Source organism: Cynocephalus volans, chromosome 14 (genome assembly GCF_027409185.1).
Source record: "Cynocephalus volans isolate mCynVol1 chromosome 14, mCynVol1.pri, whole genome shotgun sequence".
Lineage (NCBI taxonomy): Eukaryota > Metazoa > Chordata > Mammalia > Dermoptera > Cynocephalidae > Cynocephalus > Cynocephalus volans.
The window spans coordinates 65068252-65087725 of record NC_084473.1 but is presented as its reverse complement, the minus strand read 5'-3'; the positions used below and the strand labels follow the sequence as shown (position 1 = coordinate 65087725).

General features: G+C 39.0%; 1 protein-coding gene and 1 non-coding gene across 2 annotated transcripts in view; both read left to right on the top strand.

Annotated features, from left to right (window-relative positions):
* Positions 1–8963: 8963 nt before the first annotated feature.
* Positions 8964–19474, top strand: part of PPP3R1 (protein phosphatase 3 regulatory subunit B, alpha) — a 64363-nt gene continuing 53852 nt past the window's right edge. Inside the window, exon 1 of the mRNA XM_063078262.1 lies at positions 8964–9418. Coding sequence (XP_062934332.1) covers positions 9416–9418 — 3 coding nt within the window. The 5' untranslated portion in view covers positions 8964–9415. The remainder of the gene's footprint in view (positions 9419–19474) is intronic.
* Positions 12894–12998, top strand: LOC134363480 (small nucleolar RNA U13). The gene has a single exon (XR_010021730.1). It is a non-coding gene; the product is annotated as a small nucleolar RNA U13 (small nucleolar RNA).

Genomic DNA, 19474 nt, shown 5'->3' with positions numbered 1-19474 from the left:
CTTTGAATATTTACATATTTAGGTTTAACTTAAAATGAATATTATTATGTAATAAGTTTCATTTTATGCAGTTTATCTTTATATCATTCTTGTGTTGCTGCATAACTTAGAAAGGATAAAAATAAAAGAACCATAGCATTCTAGATTTCTCAGAAAGAAGGTCTTTCTTCTATATCATCAATGTAGTTTTATATCATGGTGGGTACTACTCTTACTTTGCAATTTATTCAACTGCATGACAGAGGTTATGTTCATTCATAGCCAAATGTTTATCCAGTGTTGTAGACAGTGCAATCAATTTAAAAATACTTTCTTTAATCTACTTTCTGCAAATAAAACCATCCTCTGGCTCTTGGGCAGATCTACTCTAATTGCTAATTTCAGTGCTTTATAGGTGGATCCCATAAAAATTAGCAAGGAAAAAAAGGGGACCTAGAGACTGAGTGTGGGTCAGAAGGGGATGTAGGTTGAGGACTTCAAAGCTCAGGTCTTGGGACCCACCTGTGGCTCACTCGGGAGAGTGCGGTGCTGATAACACCAAGATCATGGGTTCGGATCCTATATAGGGATGGCCGGTTAGCTCACTGGCTGAGCGTGGTGCTGACAACATCAAGCCAAGGGTTGAGATCCCCTTACCGGTCATCTTTAAAACAAACAAACAAACAACAACAACAAAAAACAAAGCTCAGGGCTTGAGATTAGTATAGGGGCAAGAAAGAAGGAGTGATGACCAAAAAGAGTACAGCTGGAGCAAGAGTTTCTGGGAGGACGTGGATGCAATTATTATGCTGGAGGCTCTACTGTTTCCTCACTCTTTTGCTCTTCACTGTTGCCCATTGTTATTTGCAAGTCCTTTTTCTCTTGGCAACCTGTGCTACTTTCCTAGCTACTAATGCTGATGCTTAGAAAGGGCACAGGTCCTGCTAATTGTAAATACCTTATTAGTAAAAGAGAGTCTTCTCTGCTTAGGTGGAGTGATTAATGATTATAATGGTGTCTTGGAACTAAAATGGGCAGCAATTTTGACATATAATGGGAAAGGCTAATTAAGACTGACCAAGCAGAATCACCACTGACAAAATTTGTGCCTAAGGTGGAATGGGCCCTGAAACTCAATTGCTTTGGAGAACAGGTAATCTGCTTATATGTTAATACCTCTCTTCCTACAGATTTATCACTTGAGTGGTAAAGAGAACTCTATCATGAAAATGTTCTTTAAAATCACAGAACACACAGAATTCACTGAAAAAAACTCATTTACCAAACATTTAATCTTTCCTCAAAAAATACAGTTTTTTTGGTAATATTTTCTTAGAAATACACCCAATTTCCTCATTCTGATAAAATGCATATACACTGCAATTTTCAGCTGTGACGATTAGAATTTTAGCACTAGTGAAATTTACTGTTAATGCAGAAATAACAAGTTCTATTTACAGTATTATAAATTTTGTATATCTTAAAAACCTTTATAAATTATCTTCAAAAGAGCACATTATTTTTAAAGCTTACTTATTAATTTAATTTAATTTAATTTTATTTTTATTTTTGGTCTTTTTCGTGACCGGCACTCAGCCAGTGAGTGCACCGGCCAGCCAGTGAGTGCACCGGCCATTCCTATATAGGATCCGAACCATGGCGGGAGCGTCACGGCGCTCCCAGCGCAGCACTCTCCCGCGTGCGCCACGGGCTCTGCCCTTACTTATTAATTTTAGTAAGACAATTTTGAATAAGCAGGTGTGGCTCATTTACTAAATAATCACAATTTATAACATGTTGCATATATTTTTTCTACAAGTATATTTCTTCAAAATATATCTTCTTGGTTACTCTTGTATTTCCTGGAAGAATAGCATTATAGAGAATATGCTACTGAATATTTTAAATTTGGTTCCAACAAGTTTGCCCTGAAAAAACAAATGTTTATGACAATTTTAATCATTACAAAGAACTGACATAACCAGTTTTTATAAAAGGTATTTCTAATTTAGAATATTGCACAAGGAAGAACCTAGTCCACCAGGAAAACAGAATGAGAATTAACTGCCTAGAATGAAAATTAACTGTTGTAATTGTATCTAGTTATGATGTTACTTTTGTTGAAGCAAATTGTTTTAATGTATCCATAGAACATAGATATAGAGGAACTATGTTGTTGTTACCTTTATGTACAAATAATAGGCTGATTTTGTTTTCTATCAGTCATCCTACTTAGGGTACCATGGAGAGAAAAAACAATATGATATAAAATTCTGTGTAATTTCGAGAGTGGTGTTTGTGCTTAGTTAGAGAAAAACTGTAAAGCCATAGAACATTTTATAACCATATGCATATGTAGGCTGTGTGTGCAATTGGTACAAATTATAACAAAATAATACAGATAGTTGACCCTATATCATACGACATTTTCAGAAGATAATATCTTCAGCTGTTTTTTCAATCTTTAATATTTTAGTTGTACAGGTAGTTCATTATGTGGCCTTAATGTAGTATTTGCATACATTACTTGCCTCTTCATTGACAAAATGATTGATAAATTAGTTTTAAGGTCAAAATGAAGTTTTAAATAAATCAAATTAGCTATTAAATAGAAGACAAGGTAAGTAGACAGTGTCAAGTCAGCATTAATTAACCCATACTCTGTAAGTAAAAAGTTGTTGGTAATTCACTAGATATTCTGCCTTCAAATCTAGCCATTGAATGTATATACAATATTCACCATAGAAGAGATAAATTAATAAGAAAAAGTAGTTCTTAATTAGGAGAATATTTATATATTAAATATTAATACTTATAAATATGAACTCTTTAGATGTCATCCATATGTTATATTTAATTCTATGTACAGAATAATAAAGAGAAACTTAAAAAATGCCACAAACAGGGCTGGCCAGTTAGCTTAGTTGGTTAGAGCATGGTGCTGATAACACCAGAGTATGGGGTTCGATTCCTGTACTGGCCAGCCACCAAATACATAAAAATAAAATAAAATAAAAATGTCACAAACAGAATCAAAAGTCAAACTACAAACCTGGGGAAATCATTCTAAAACATGATAAGGAGATCATATTCTTCATATACAAAAAGTTATTGTGGACAATTTTCCCCAAGGAAAGTGGGCAAAAGTCAGAATTTATAGGGTACTTGTTAAATGAATTAAGGCATCCATTACAGTAGTCTTCCCTTCAGGGAATACATTTTAAGACCCCCAGTGACACCTGACACTGTCTCATGAACTTGCTTTCCCTTCCACCATCTTATGATAAAGCAGAAAGGCCCTCATCAGATGCAGCTTCTTGATTTTGGACGTCCCAGCACCCAGGACTGTGAGAAATAAATTTGGTTTCTTTATAAATTACCCAGTCTCGGGTATGCTGTTATTAGCAGTAGAAAAAGAACTAAGACAGGCACTTAAGGTAATTTCATTTAATCCATTATATTTGAAACGTGCTTACCTTTACCATAAACAAACATAGTAGTGGTTGGCAATGAATATTTTAAGGTAAAGGATTGAGATGAGCACTGTCCTACTTTCTATGATGTCCAGTATGGTAGCCATAGTGATGCAGCTATCGAGCACTTGAATTATGGCTGACAAGACAGAAGAACTGAATTTTAACTTTATTCAATTTTAATTAATGTAAATTTAAATAGTGATAAGTGGCCACTGGCTACCACATTAGACAGCTCAGACTTAGACTAAACGACTGTCCAAAATTCACAGAGAAGTGGACTGGAGCCAGAGGTGAGAGTAGAACTAGGGTCTCACTCTAGTCTTGAAGACTGTCTCACATATGGAGCTATGCATGCAGATGACATTGAGTGTATATTACTAAGTCGACAAGTATGATAGATTGGTCTTCTCTAGTGCCATAACATTTGTTTTGCATTTTAATCACATTTTCTGTCATGTTTAGGAAAATTGTATAAGGTAAATGCTCTTAGCAAACTAGTAAAAGAAAAATACTATCAAAGTCCGAATACCCAAGCTTTTTCTTGGTATTCACTTTTATGTACAGTAGACCAAAGAAACAAGTGAGACAGACTTCTAATTCAGAGAAACAACTTCAAGACATAATGTAGGACACTTCAGTGGATATATAAAGATTTAAGCCATGTAAACCGATTGCCTGTACACCTCCATCTGTCTTGGTCCTCTCTGATCACTCTGCTGAACCACCCACCTGCTCTGGATGACGTTGCTCACCTTTTGATCTTGAACTCCTTCAACATCCAGGACATCCTTGCTGGGTCTCTTTCCCATTTGGCTGGTCCATCACCTTTCCTATCGCTTCTTTTTCCTTTTACCATTTAAATGCGGATGCTCCTTTAGTTCTGCTTTTGGCCTGGCTATATCGCTGCTATGCCTCTGATCTGTTTTCTATCTCTTGGTTTCAACAGTTAGTTTTTATGCAGATAATTACCCACTTGTAATGTACTCATATTTGGAAAAGTAATTAGCACAGAAAAAGAATAAAGCTCATTATGTAAAAAGTGTTAACAAACTGCCTTTAAAAACACTGAGTTTTTCCTCCAACAAACAAAATTAGATGTGAATGCAAGAGGTTTAGGAATAAATCTTACCAAGTTTTATTTATTTATTTTTTCTTTCCTTTTTGGCCCAGTATATAATAAACAACTTTTGGAACCAACTTATCATACAATTTTTTGGAAACATTTCCTAACTTAAAAACTGCCCTAATTTGTATTTCACTTAAAAAGTGATAGAAGGTTTTATTTTGAACAAATTCAATGTTATTAATTCTCTTGTGAGAATTGAAAAAGTTGCATAAAGTTCCTAATTTTAAAAGTAGTTATGCTTAAAATTAAAGAAAAACTCCATCTAGTACTTGGGATAAATTTCCTAAAAAGCCAATTAATTAATAAAGATAAATATTTTTAAGAGTATTTTTCCTACTACTGTGTTTTTAATAGCAATTATACAGAATTTCAGCTACATTGTAATTTAAGTAGTCTTTTGTAGGAAGGCCATTGTTTATAGAACTCTTTGTGAAATGGTTTCTATGGAGAAATGAGTTTCCAAGATGGAATTTAGAATCCTTGGCACAAACCTCTGTCTGCTGCTTAGCAAGAAGGGAATGAGACACTTCCCCTGCCATCTCAGGTGCCAGGGAACCGTTCCTCAGCCACACCCTGGAGCAGTGGGATAGCTTATATTACTGCTTTCTTCTCACTGCAAAAAATAATTCTGGGAAGGAAGGGGATCTATTCCCTATGCAACCTCAGTGCCCAAAGAGAAAGGAATTTTGTGGTGTGAAACCAAATGGCAAAAAGGTACCAAGTATTCTTAAATCTGGGATTCTTGAACTGGGACATATATTTTATTTAGAAGGAGAGGTTAATGTTTCTTCTAAATTTGTGTTAACAACAAATGTGTACCAAAAAGGAATAGACATTACTTTCAAGTGGGTTTTTTGTTTGTTTGTTTGTTTGTTTGTTTTGTTTTAAAGATGACCGGTAAGGGGATCTTAACCCTTGAGTTGGTGTTGTCAGCACCACCTCTCCCAAGTGAGCTAAATGGCCATCCCTATATAGGGATCCGAACCCTTGGCTTTAGTGTTATCAGCACCACACTCTCCCGAGTGAGCCACAGGCTGGCCCTACTTTCAAGTGGTTTTGACCCTCATTTTTAATTGTAATTTTCTTCCTATGTATGAGAAAAGTATAAAATCAAACATGGTTTCCAGTTGACATTAGTATATATAATCATGAATAAAAGTGGATATTTGGGGGTAATACTGCACTAGAATATCTTAAACAACCGCAGAAATTTTTTTCTGTAACCCTTCAATATTATATACGAATAAATGACAATGATCAGCCCTTTAAGGCAGCTTTCTGGGTATCACCACGATCATGAAAGGTCAGAAATGATAAAATGTCTTGTGACATTTCTAACTTCTTTAAGATAATTGTGGAGACACTGAAGCTTGAGGTTGCCTATGATCATACCAGACTGTAAACTTTACTCTCTTTCTTAAAATTTTTTTTTCCTTTAGTTTTGTTTCTTCCTAGCAGTTCTATTATTACCTCTGGGTCCTTTCTTTCTTCCATCACTAAGGGAAAATTTGAAGATTTCAGTTTTAATCTGTTTTAAAGTTGATTCCCACATTTCTATTCCTTTCTAACCTGCACTTGAAGATTCTACTTGGGTGCTTCCACCAGGATAGCTCATCAGCAACTCAAACTTTATACCTTTAAATCCAAACTTATCACTTCTCACTCAGTAATCCAACTTCTCTATTTCTCTTAACAGTATTGCTACTTTCTGTCATTCAAACTAAAACAGGTCATCTTTTCTTTCTCTCCTTTGTTCCCCACATCCACTATGTTGCATATTCAGCCCATTTTTGCATCATCTTTCATAGTCACCCTTTCTTTCCTCTGCCATTGATAACCCCCATCACCTCATGCCTACCTGTCACCATTCTTGTAACTGGTATCACTGTCTTAAGGGTCTCTCTCTTCAACTTATCTGACATAATACTTCTTGACAACCATTTTTTGATTGCTAAATTTTTTAGGGAAAATAATCTACAAAGATATGTTCATTGCCTCTTTATTTATCCAGTTATTTAAAAATATGTATGCTTTTAGCAGGACTACTTGGTACTTGTTCCCTTTCATACTAAGCTTTACACCAAAACTTAACATGGAGAGAGAAAAAGGAGAACTTGGGCTGGCCAGTTGGTTAGAGCTTGGTGCTGATAACATCAAGGTCTGGGGTTTTATTCCTGTATCAGTCAGCAAGGGGCTGGGTGGGGGAGGCAGGAGGAAAGAAAGAAGAAAAAGGAGAATTTCTACTTTCTTTTTTGGCCTGCGTGTATGTGTGTGTGTGTAAGTGTAACCTGGTCATTAAAGATGAATTTTGGATTTACCTCTCTCACTGGATTCAGAATAACTAGTTTCCATGTCAGAGATACAGTCTGTTACATGCCTGTATACCCAAGGGCTATAGAATTTAAGTGGTGAACTCTGAGAGATTTGCAGGACGATTAGGAGCAAGTAAGTAGGTGGATTGGCCTTGCCTCTCTGCTTTGGTCAGTAACAGAGATTAACCAATCTTTCATAGTTCCTAGCTCTCTAATTTCTGATTTAGAGTCACCATAGATATTTGTTGAATGACTATAGCTAAACTACCTCAAACAAAACAAAATTGTGGGTTACTCAAATCTATTGTGTTCCATATAGCATCATAGTATGTAACCCTCAGTCAAAATTATCATTTGATTTTCATTGAAAATGTCCAAGGTATGCACACAAACGCGGTTACAGTGATTGTCTTTGAGAAGTGGAGTTTAGAGAAGAAGAATTTTGTATATAGTACTTTGCTTTTAAAAAAGAGCATGTTTCAATAAAAAAATTTTTAAAATATTATACCTAGAAAACTTTACACACATTTTAGTTTAGGGACTTTTCCCTGACTGTTCTGTAACACAGTATCAAGTAGCAACATATCTAAACCAAGAAACTCAGATCAAATAGTGGAAGAAACCAGTGTGTCTTCTTCTTGGCCTTGCCTTGATACACGCTCTATGTGACAGTCTGTTATGTCTAAATTACTTTCCCTCATTCAGCCTGACAGAACCTAAGTAGTTCTTTTCAGAGAGAGAGAGGAAGAGACCTAGGGGCACATCGCTGAGCTTTAATTAGAAAGATGCATGTTTATCATATGGGAAAATAATTAGCACAGAAAAAGAATACAGTTCTCATGCAAGAGCATTAACAGACTCTTTAAAAACCCTACAGCTTTTAATAAAAGTACTCAAAGGAATTATTAATAAGGAGTTTCTGACCACTTAGAAAACATTTCTGTCTCTGTCTCTGTCTCTGTCTCTCTCTCTCTCTCACACACACACACACACACACACACACACACACACACACACACACACACACACACACACACACACACACACACACACACACACACACTTTCAAGTCCAGAAAAGGAATAACACAGTTGTTGCAAAATGTTTTCCTTATCCTTATCACACCTCTCCTGACTGCTTTCTTTCTTTCTTCTCTAGAACATAACTTTTCTCCTCATGCTTTTCTGGATTTCATTTTCTTTTATAGTCTGCATTTTCAGGGAAGGTAATTGCCACCAGAGTGGATACAGCCCTACTAAAGGAATAAGTGGGCAATCTGTTTTGGAGTATTTTTCAAAGACAAACACTGCCGCATCCCGCCCCAAGGCAGCCTGGAGGGTTAAGGAAAATACAGAGCTGTGTGGTAAAGTCTTTGCGGGAGTGGGAAGGAGCCCCTCTTCTCGGTTGCCCAGTGGCGCCCCATGCCTCAAGCTAGGGCCAGCCTTGGCTCTCCCCTCTCTGTTCAACCGGGCTCCTGACTCTGCCAGTTCATTCTACAGTGTGGGCCTGCGGTACTGCTCCAGGATGACAACAGTCCAGATGGGCCGCGCAATTCTGTACTGGGTCCAAGTCGGTACATAGATGCAAAGATACCTTTGATTCTCTCCAGCCCCAGGGCTTGGATTTTTTCTCTTTCTTGGTGCGGAATCTGGGTGGTTCTGACACCTTAAGGCCGCCCATCTGCTTCTCCTCCCCCACTAGGCTACCACTCCTGGGCCCAAGTCCCCCTTCGCACGCTGCTCGCGCACCCCTCGCGTTTTATCGCCCCCGGGGCGCACTCACGTTTCCTCCTTCCCCTCCCAGCCCTGCCTTCCTCCCTGCCCGCCCGCAGCCACGTGACAGGAAGGGCTCCGCCACGAGACGTCACCGACGTCCACACCCCTCGTCCCCCCGCCCCGCACGCAAGGGGCGGCCGGTGGAGGGGCGAACGTGGTCCGCGCGCTCCGCGATCCCCAACCAGAGTTCGCCAGAGCGCCGCGGCGGCCGCCGCCGAGCCGGCGCGCGGGTTCCCGGATGTGCGGCGCTCGCGGAAGCCCCGCCCCCGCCGCCGGCCCGCGCGCGCCCCCGCCCTCCGCCCCGCGCGCCGCTGCGCTCCGCTCTCTCCTCCCTCTCCCGCCCTCCCCCTTTTTCGTTCCTTGAGGTTGCGGGTCAGCGCGAGCCACTGCAGTGAGTCCGTCACGGCTTCGGCGTGAGCGCGAGGCTGCAGCCCCCGAGCCGCCCGGCCCTCTCGGCCCCCTCTTCTTCGCTTTTCTGCCTCTCCTCCCTCTCGCCGTTTCTCCTCCGCGCGCCCTGTCTCTGAATCTCGACCTTAATTCTTCCTCCCCGCCCTCCCCGCTGCCTCTCGTGCCCAGTCACCCGGCCGGCGCGGGCCCCGCGGCGCCGCCTCCCCTCCCCCACGCGCGCCCCCTCCCCGCGGGCGTCCCGAGGGCCGCAGCTGGGCCGCCGCCGCCGCTTCCTGAGGGAGCCCGTCCGAGCGCCGACACTCTCCTCCGCGCCAACGAGCCGCCGACCCGCCGAGCAAAATGGTGAGACCCTGGCTTCCCCAGTGCACCATCCCTCCCTGGCCTGCCGCGGACAGAGTCGGGTGCGGGGGCGAGCCCCGATATCCCCGGCCGGCTTCCCTCCGTGGAAAATTCGAGAGACCCGGGCCCGGCCGGTGTCGCGGCGGTGCGAGCGAGCCCGTCGCGGCCCGGGTGCGGTGGCAGCCGGCGAGGGCGGCGGGCAGGCTGCTTGACAGGACCGCGGCCCCCCCGGCGTGGCGGCGGCGGGGCCCCCGCACCCTCCCCGGGCCTCTGCGGGGAGCCCCTCGCCGCCCCACCCCCGCCGGGATTCAGCCCCTGCCTCGTCCCCCTTCTCCCCCCACCGCCGTCAGCCTGGAACTGTCCCCTTGTCGCCCGCGTTACGTCTCTCCCGACCCTCGTCCACGTGGAGTCCCCCTTTCACCCCCAGACTCACTTTCGCAAGTTCGAGGATATCCTGAAATCCTATGGAAATAATAACATGTGGCAAATGGCGCTTTATGTAAGACCCACTTTCTCTCCAGAGCTCCTCTTTCTCCCACTCACTCCCCATATTCAAGCTGAGTCTTGGCAGGAATCCTGCCACTTACTTCCCCCCTCTCCTGTTAGTCTGTATTTCGCTGCTGTTTGCAACCTTATGGGGTTTCTTTGGCTGCTGCTTTGCTCTCTGCATTGGCGAGCCAGAAAGGTCCTAGGTGTATAGTCGGTAAAAACATAGCGTAACTTGGTCGTGGGGAAATGGGGATACTTGTTTTGTAGCGCTTCCTTACCACCAAGGGTTTTTCATTTTCTTTGTTACCTTTGTGTGTTTCTCTCTGACTTGGGATGGTTGTTTTGAATCATGGCGATTTAAATTTGTCTTTCCTTACCCTCACATTAATCCCTAGGTAGAACTCACTGCTGTAGTGTTTCAGACCGACGCTAGGGGTGTGTCTCCCGCCTCTGTCACTGTAGCCAAGAAATCAACGACGCCCTTTTAGCCTGTTACCGGTTCTCTCGCTCCGGCTAACCCTTGCAGTTTCCTCTTTGTAATCAAGAATTGTGTACATAGTAGAAGTTAGCAGTGCTTTTCCATACGTATCAGATATTAGAACTTGTGGTTCGGTTAACACTTTCTCTTAACAGCTTTTGAACAGTTGTCAAGATTTTTAGGCTGATTTTTTGACGTTGGGTCATTTCTTGCACCTTTTAATTGTGTGATATTCAACCCTGTCTGTAGAATTTAAGTATTTCAAAATAAGTGTTGGGTTAGTGAAGAGAGAAGTCCTGTTGATTGCAATTTAAAATCAGTTTGGTGGTGGTTATGAGGGAAGAAAATTAAATTAAAATATTCGAGTAAGTCAGCCTTTATTTAAAATGTGGGGATACTTCAAAAAGTTCCTGGAAAAATTCTCATTATCTTTAATTCTATTTTTCTACGAACTTTTTGAAGTATCGTTTTGGGCAGATGAGTAAGTGTGCTTATTGGTGTACTTGAAGTCCAGATTAGGAGCAGACTTAATTTATGATTTTGATGTGTGGAGAAGTTTTTCCTTGACAACTTGGGCGGTAGCTCAGAGACAATTTTGGCCCCAAAGTCACAAAACTTAAGCTTTTCCAGACTATTACAGAAAACAACTTAGAAAGAAGGAGCCATTCACAGAACAGTGTTTTTGTTAGCGACTCTTTAAGTTAGACATTGCACCTTAGGGCTTTAGTAGAACTTCCGTGTGCATGTAAGTTACTTGAAGGTCAGGAACTTGAAGATCTTTGTCAGTACACGGAATTTTTTTTACTTATATTTATAAACAGTACATTTTCAGAAACAGTGTTCTAGCCTTTATTGTTTATATATTATATAGCATAGTGATCTGGTTTACAAATAGTTCCCGCCCCCCCTTGTGCTGCACCCCCTGCCCTTTTTTTTTTTTTTTTTGAACAAACTGAGTTTGAGAAATCTTCCTATAGCTCTTAAATTTCTTATCTTTCTGGAGCTCATATTCCTTGTCTTTAAAAATATTTTAAGATGTGTCGTACAATATTGTTCTCTCTAGGTCATCATTTTCCTTTTTTTTTCCAGTTTCCTTTTCAGTATTTATTTTCTGATTCACCCTTGAGTCTTTTCTCTTACATCTCCTCCCATACCATTTGAGGACCTACATAATTCATGGTTATAGTGGCTTCCCAACTTTAGGGTTATTTTGAGCTACTGAATATAGCATTAGTTTGTAAGTATCAAGACCATACCTATAATTCAACTTTGCAATTTGGGATATTGATTAACTCAAATCAGGCTTTGGCATGATCTGGTTAATTTTTCTAGTTAATTGAACATATAATTCTGACAATTTTCACTCCCTTTGGAAAATTTCTGTTATAACTCTGAGTGTCATGAACATATTTACATTTTTGTCAACAGTTTACATTATTTGTGATTTTCACTGATTAATTCAAGTAAGGACAAAGTAAAAGGACTTGTAAAATTTAATTGAATCTTTTAAGAATCTTTTCAGATCCTTGATAATAATTTTAGTTACTGTCTTAAAAGTAGTTTACTGCTTTTTTCCCCTGAGAGTTGTCTTTCTCTCCCTTCACCCCATTTGAGTTTTAAGCTGTTGAGCATCCAGGGGGTTGGAGATTATGTATATGTATGTAAAAATTTGTGGGTACTGAGCACCTAGGTTTTCCCTTGAACCAGGTTTTTTGTATCTCTTTTTGTTGGAATAGATAATATGGATTTTATTCTGGATACTAATATGAATATAGTGTAAAGGTTATTATCTATTAAGTTTTATTTTCTAAAGCAACCTTAAATCTCATAAAGGACCTTTTTATGTCTTTATGCTTTTTAAGTTTTTAAAGTTGTCTTTATCTCTACGATCTGTAACTAGAACTTAAAACAAATATATTGCTGTCTATGTGACCACATTTAGAGTTGTACACAACGTATTCTAGTACAGACTCTGTGACAAAGAAAGGCTACTTTTGTTTATTTTTTTAAGAAAACAAACAGCAAAATTAAAATCTGTATCAGTCATGAGGACAAAATTTCTCTACTCATTATGTCCCATAATGGATGAGAAAATTAAAGTGGCTCGGGGTGCAAGGTGAAGAAGCTAAGGGTCAGCCAGCAATGAGAGGAAAAGACCAGTCTGGAAGAATCAGGCATCTGTCATAGGTAGTGAGGCAATATAGGAAGTCAGGTTGGGCCAGGAGGATGAGTAAGTCAGATAGACAATGGGCCCAGAGTCTGGAGCAAGTGACAGGGATTCATTCATATCAACAAATACTTGTAGATTTTGTCCGTCATTCACTGGTTACTGTCCTCTCTTTTGTGGAGGATATTAAAATGATTAAGGCAGGTTTTCTATTTTCATTTAAGTAGAGAACATAATACAAATGACAGTGCTGAAATAAGTTAGCATGTGATGAATATTATATGAATAATGTACACAAAGCCTTATAGAAATAGAGGAAAGATCAAGATCAGTTTCATCTGGGGATCCTTTTTTGGTTCATAAGTGTAGTGATTGGGTTTTCACGTTGTTCTGTGAGATTTGTGTCCCTGTAAACCTTGTTAAGATGTTGGCACATTACCCATGGGATGTGAAAAAATTTTTTTCAACTGGTATTAGGGAAAGTTTTATGAAGGAGGTGACAATTGAGCTGGGTCTAAAAAGATTATTAGGATTGTACTAGGCAGATTGGAGGCATCTAGAAGATACTTTAAATCCTGAAGAGAGGAGGAGACAATGTATGTTTGCAGCACTGATTCTCAGAATGTGGTTCCTGGGCCAGTAGCAACAGCATCATCTGGAAACTTGTTGGGCCCCACCCTGGAACAATTGAATCCAAAACCCTGGAGATGATCCAGGGTTTTATAGGTCTTCCAGGTGATTGAGATGTATGCTAAATTTTGAGAACCACTGTTTAGAGAATAGCAAGGAATATATTTATTTAAATTTTAGTAACGTGTCTTAGTATACCTAACACTAACTGTACAAACATAGTATATGATTTTTCTCTCCAAGGACTTAATCAGATGGAGTAAATAAGGCAGTGATTATGCAGTGTGATGTGTACTAACAAAGTAAGCATAGGGTGCTCTAAGAGCATGTCAGGGAAGAGGCTTAATCCAAACTTGGATGAGAGTAGGGGATGGATGTCACTCAAAGAAAGCTTCCTGGAAGAGATGGTGCTTGAGCTGAGTCTTAAAAGGATGAATATTTAACAGTGGGGAAAGGCACTCCAGGTAGAGAGCTTATGGTTGAAGTCATAGAATGAGCTGTACAAGCCATTCAGAGGACCAAAGTATTAGTTCAGCATGGCTGGAGAGTTGAGGGTTAGGATGGAAGGGAGAAAATGTCAGGTAGATTGAGGCTAGATAATAGGGGGGCTTGCATATCATATGAAGGAGTTAAACTTTTTTCCCTAAAAGTAGTGAGAAGCTATTATTTTAAAGCAGGAGAATGACGATGTATTATTTACTTTTTCAAAGAGATCAGTCTGATAGCTATGTGGGTAGTAAAATAGGATAGGCAAATCAAGATATAGGTGAATATAGATATGGGGATCATTTAAGAAATAATTACATGTGAGAAGTAAGGGCAGATGGAGAGGACGGACTGGATATGAGTTATATTTAGGAGATAGAAGAGAGGACTTGGTGACTAGGAATATGGGGAAGAAAAAGGATGTTGAATTTTGCTTTGTTTTTTGGCTTTGGTGACTGGATAGATGATAATGCTATCTACTCCTTACTTGGGTAAGATTTGGTTCTAAGGATACATGGGGAATATAATTCCTGTTAAGAAACTTCCATTTTGCTGGGATGACCATTGTTTCATTTCTAGTCATCTTTTATCATTTGGTAGTTAATGCTTGGAATGCTATGTTGCAAGATTCTGAGTTCAATAGGAATATTAACAGTGCCTGCTACACAGGTATCATAGCCTAGGGGAGAAAGCAGAAGGAACTTGATAGCCTGGAGGTAGGAAGAGACACATATGTTTGAGCAGTGATTCTCAAAATGTGGATCTTGGGCTAGCATCATCATCTGGGACCTGTTAGAAATGCATATTCTCTCAGGAAGTATAGGGGAGAGAAATTTGAGGGAGTGATGAGGATTTCTTATTTGGACATGTTGATAGTAGTCACGGGTCATCTGGGTGGTTACGGCCAACAGGTAATTGGCTATCTGTATGACTATGTGGAGCTCAGAAGAGAGATCTTGGCTTGAATGAAAGATGTGAGCATTATCTGTGTATTTGTATTATGTAGTAGTTGAAGCCATGAAACTGGATGAAATCCTGTATAGAAGGAATTTAAAATGAGAAGTGAAGAAGGCAAATTCTAAAGAACACTGCATGTGAGAGGCAGATAGAGGATGAGGAGCCTGTTGTGAAGGTTGTCTGAGAATGAATAGCCAGAGAGATGGAAAATTAGCAGAGTTGTGTCAGATTGAAGGGAGTTTTAAGGAGGAAGAAGTCAGCGTGAATAGATACTGCAGGGGTTAGGAAAGAGAAGAACTTTAAAGTATTTTGGGGGGAGGTCAGAAAAGTTCTGGTGATCTGGGCAATAGTAGTTTATTGTAACGGTAGCAAGGAAAGCCAGGATTTAGTTAGTTGAGTAATAAATGGTGGCTAGACATTGATATAGACTGCTCTTTAAAGGTTTGAATAGGAGAGAGGATGAAAGCTAGAGAATTTAGGTTTGAGGAAGGGTTTATTTTGGAGTCAAAAGAACAAACCAGAAAAGAGGGAGAGGTTGTCTTTAGAATCTTTTCAAAGGGAAAAGATGGGATTATTGACAGTTCGATATCCCCAAGAAGGTGGGAGGGAATATGACTCACCTTATACAAGAGGAGAGATTTTTCTCATCTTTCAACATGAATGAGAAGGAAATAAAGATGGAAACTAATTATATAGCTCATATAAGAGTTTAGGCTGGAAAGGAAGTCGTGTTGTAAATGGCTTTACTGTTTGACTTCAGTTTGGTCCCCTTGGGGAACCATAGATTAATCTGGAAATAAGATGCTGTGTGGTTTGGAAGGCATGGAAATTGTAGGTAGGAATACGGCTTTGTGGTATTACAGGTATTGAAAGGATTTGAAAACGAGTAGAGACAGAGACATTTTAAAGATAAAGTTGAAAAGAGTTAAAAACTGACTGATGATGAGGAAACAGTCATAAAAGATGACCCAACCTGGTGATTTGAGATAAGGAGAGCTCTATATTGTTAATAAAAACAGGAAAGTAGCACCTAAGTTGCTGGTTGAAAGAAGTGTTAGAAGGTGAGTTTGATTTTAGACAGTGGATTTGATGGGTTTGAGACATTCTACTATAATTATGTAACAAAGAGATTTGATAATATACTTCGAAAAGAAGTAGAATTAGAATATTTGAGTCAAGTGGTAGCTTAAGGGAGGGTGATAAGGATTAAGAAGATTTTGGTGGAATTGGTCATTAGAAGAATACTGATAATCTTTAAGACAGTAACTTCAGTTAAGACCTAGGTGATGAAAATCGGGTTGCAAGAGAATGTAAGCTCCGTGAATGCAGACCTTGTCTTTGTCATTTCGTTATGTTCCAGGTACTTGGGATATAATAGATATAAACTAGTACTTGAAAAAGGAATATGTGAATCAATAAATGGAACGAAGGAGTAGGTGCTGAGGAGACATTGGAGGCAATAAGTGTCAGTTCCCTTTCTGAGACGTTTATGAAAGAAAGGACAAAATAGTTAACTTCAGAGGTTTACAGTTGCAGTAAGTTTTTGGGGGGATAAGGGAAGACGTGGCTATTCTTTAGAATTAGAAAAGTGAATACAAGAGAGGGAGCTGTAAGAATCGGGATGAAGAGAGTAGACTTGGCAACAAATATATATTAATAATGGAGTTTGTACCAGGTGGCCTAAATCTTCTCAGTATCTTGGAATAGTTTGAGGCAAGATGATTGGCTGAGGTTGAGATTGAGGTTGAGGCAGATGGGGTGGGATTGAGAGTAAAGGCTGTGGAAGAAAATTATGTTATTGATTTTGGGAAATTAGATACGTTGTTAATAGGTGTTATATAACTTAATAGTAGGCAGAACCTAGAAGAGGGCAATAGTCAGTCAGTGACCTAGGAAATGAATCTAGGAAACGGGGGTTCTAACAAGAAGAGCTTAGTACTTTGTTCGTCCTTGCTTTATTAACTCAGATTTATTTGTGCTTCTGATCAAGTTACACAGTTCTAAAAGGAACCATTTTCTGTGTTCAGGTTTTATGTAGGGAGAACATGTAGATCAATATTCTTAAAATTTTTTGGAAGTTCTAAAGACAGTGTATTAATACATTTGCTTAAAAATTCAAACGATACTAAAAGGTATAAAATGGAAAGTCAGTCTTCCCTGGCCACCTGTCCCCTAATAATTAAGTTTCTTGTATATTCTTCTGAGAAGGAGTTTTTGTGTGGGGGTTCCCCCCCCTTTTTTGGGTCTCTGACAACATATGGATTTATTTTTTTATAACTTAGTTTTTATTAAAAAGATTGCAAAGAGGTTTTAATGATATGTGCCAGTTTACTCTTTACAATCAATATTATTCCAAGGTTTTTGTTTTTTTTTGTCTTTTTCGTGACCAGTACTCAGCCAGTGAGTGCACCAGCCATTCTTATATAGGATCCGAACCCGCGGCGGGAGCGTCGCTGCGCTCCCAGCGCCGCACTCTCCCGAGTGCGCCACGGGCTCGGCCCTATTCCAAGGTTTTAAACTGTATTTTGAATGTAAACATTGAGTCAAAAACAATTCATAATTCTAATTCTATTCAGGTAGCAAGTTTATAATGATTGAGGTTGGTTCTTTAATAAGGATCTGAACTATGACAGTATTCTTATGAAATTACTCTTAGGAAAAATAATATTTTACTAGAACTTTTTTTGTACTTAGTATTTCTACCTAACATCTTGGTAAGCAATTAACTACGTGGATAACAAATTCTTGAATTAAAAAGAGAAACTGACCTCTGAAATGTAGTGGAAAAAGCATCTAGTTTAATTCAAGCTTGCTAGTTTAAAATTTCATATTTATCCCTCCAAATAAGCCTTTTCTCAAATAGCCCTCAGCCACTCTCATGTATTCTGAATTTTCTCCTGAGACTCCCACATTCTCTTCATGGTCATGAATTGACAGTATAATTACAGCTAATGTATAGGTCTGCCGCAGGAATAAAATTTTGTTAAATGAAATGTGACTGATACATATTTCTAGGTTTGTCTTTGGTTTTTACAGTCTTGTACTATAAAATTATTTAAAATATTTGAATATTTCTATAGGAAATCCTTTAGAATTTAGCACTAGGCATTGATTTCTAGTTTCCTTCCTCAGAGAATTTTTTGTTTTGTTTTAATTAGCCCTTATGAGTATCATAAAGAGGGCCACAATGGTGGCCATGTCGATAGCACTATCTATATCCCATAAAACATTTCTGTAGATGAGATGTCATGTTGATGCACTTGCGCTTTGGCCACGTTTCTTTTGCAAACAATAGTGTTCATTTTTATTTGTATGTCAGAATTATATATGCAAATTAAAACCTAAATACAATGAGGTGAAGCATAGCAGCCTACAAAAAGGACCAAATCTTTATCCTTAGCCCTTGTTAGATAAACACTTTTATTTATTTATCCTTGATCTTTCTAGTTTATGGTAGGATTTTCTTTCATATCCTCCTCAGTGTGATGCCACAAGCAAGCTCCTATTTTAGGCATGCAGCAATCTGGCATTCTCTATTATTATTTGCTTTGTAAGACAATCTTTAATAAAAACAAATCTCAGGAAAAACAAGCAATAATGGAGTAATAAGAGAAATCTGTGATTTTTATGTATGTTTATGGTGCAACTATTTTTCTAACAAAAATAATTTCATTAATTATTAACTAATTCATAATAATCTTTCTCAAATAAAGAGTGAACTTATGAACACGAATATACTTCAGCTCTGCCTTCCTGTCTGTCACTCTACCTTTACCATCTTACTTTGTGACCCTTATCTCTGTTTGCTCATTTTCTTGTTTTTCAATCCACTGCCATTCAGTCACATCCAATTCAGGGAACACTAGCTACATGTGGCTGTTTAAATTTCAATTAAAAATAATTAAAATTAAGTAAAAGTTTAAATTTAATTCTTCAGTGACAATAGCTACATGTGGCTAGTGGTTACTGTGTTAATACAGATAAAGGACATTTCCGTCATTGCAGAAAAATTTGTTAGATAGTGCTGGTCTAGAGTGATTATGCATATGCATACTATGTTAGCATAATCTTCTAATTACCAGCATGAGATTTGAAGTTGCGAATATCTGAATTTAGATTCTGGCTCTGCATTTATTAGCAATGTGACCGTGAACAAATACCATAAGCTCTCTAGACCTTATTTAGTATATATGTAAAGTAGGAATAACAATACTGTAGATTGTGATGACAGTATAGAGTGTCTGGGAATCAATTACACACTCATTAATTGTATTAGGTTCTTCATTCTTCTTACTTGACTTCTTCTTAATGTTGGACCTTGTTGGGAACTCTTGAAATTTTTTCCTCTTTTGGCTGCTGTGACCTTTTCTACAGACTTATTCTACCTCTCTGACCATTTTTAGTCTTTATTGCTAGCCTCACATCTGGGTTTGGTCCAAGGCCCTCTTAAATATTATCGTATCACTTTCCCTTTTAAAATTCCACATGTTGTAAAGACTAAAATCCTTAACATAACCCTTAGACACCATAGGTTCTACCTCTGCTTACTTCTGCCCCTTCCATCATATTTCCACTTATTCTCTATACTCTGGCCACTTGGTCTTGTGTCATTTATCCAATATTATCTATGTTTATTCCTCCATCTGTTTATTCCACCATCAGACCCTTTGAATATGGTGTGTTTGAAATGCCTCAAAAGTCCCTCAGTTAAGTGGCTCACCTTCCCTCTCCTACACCAGGTCAGGTCATGCTCCTATTTTATACTCTTTTAGTACCTTCTGTGTCTCATTTGTAGCATATAGTTGATTAGTTATATAGGTGTTTTGGTTCCTTTCTATCTCCCATGATTTAG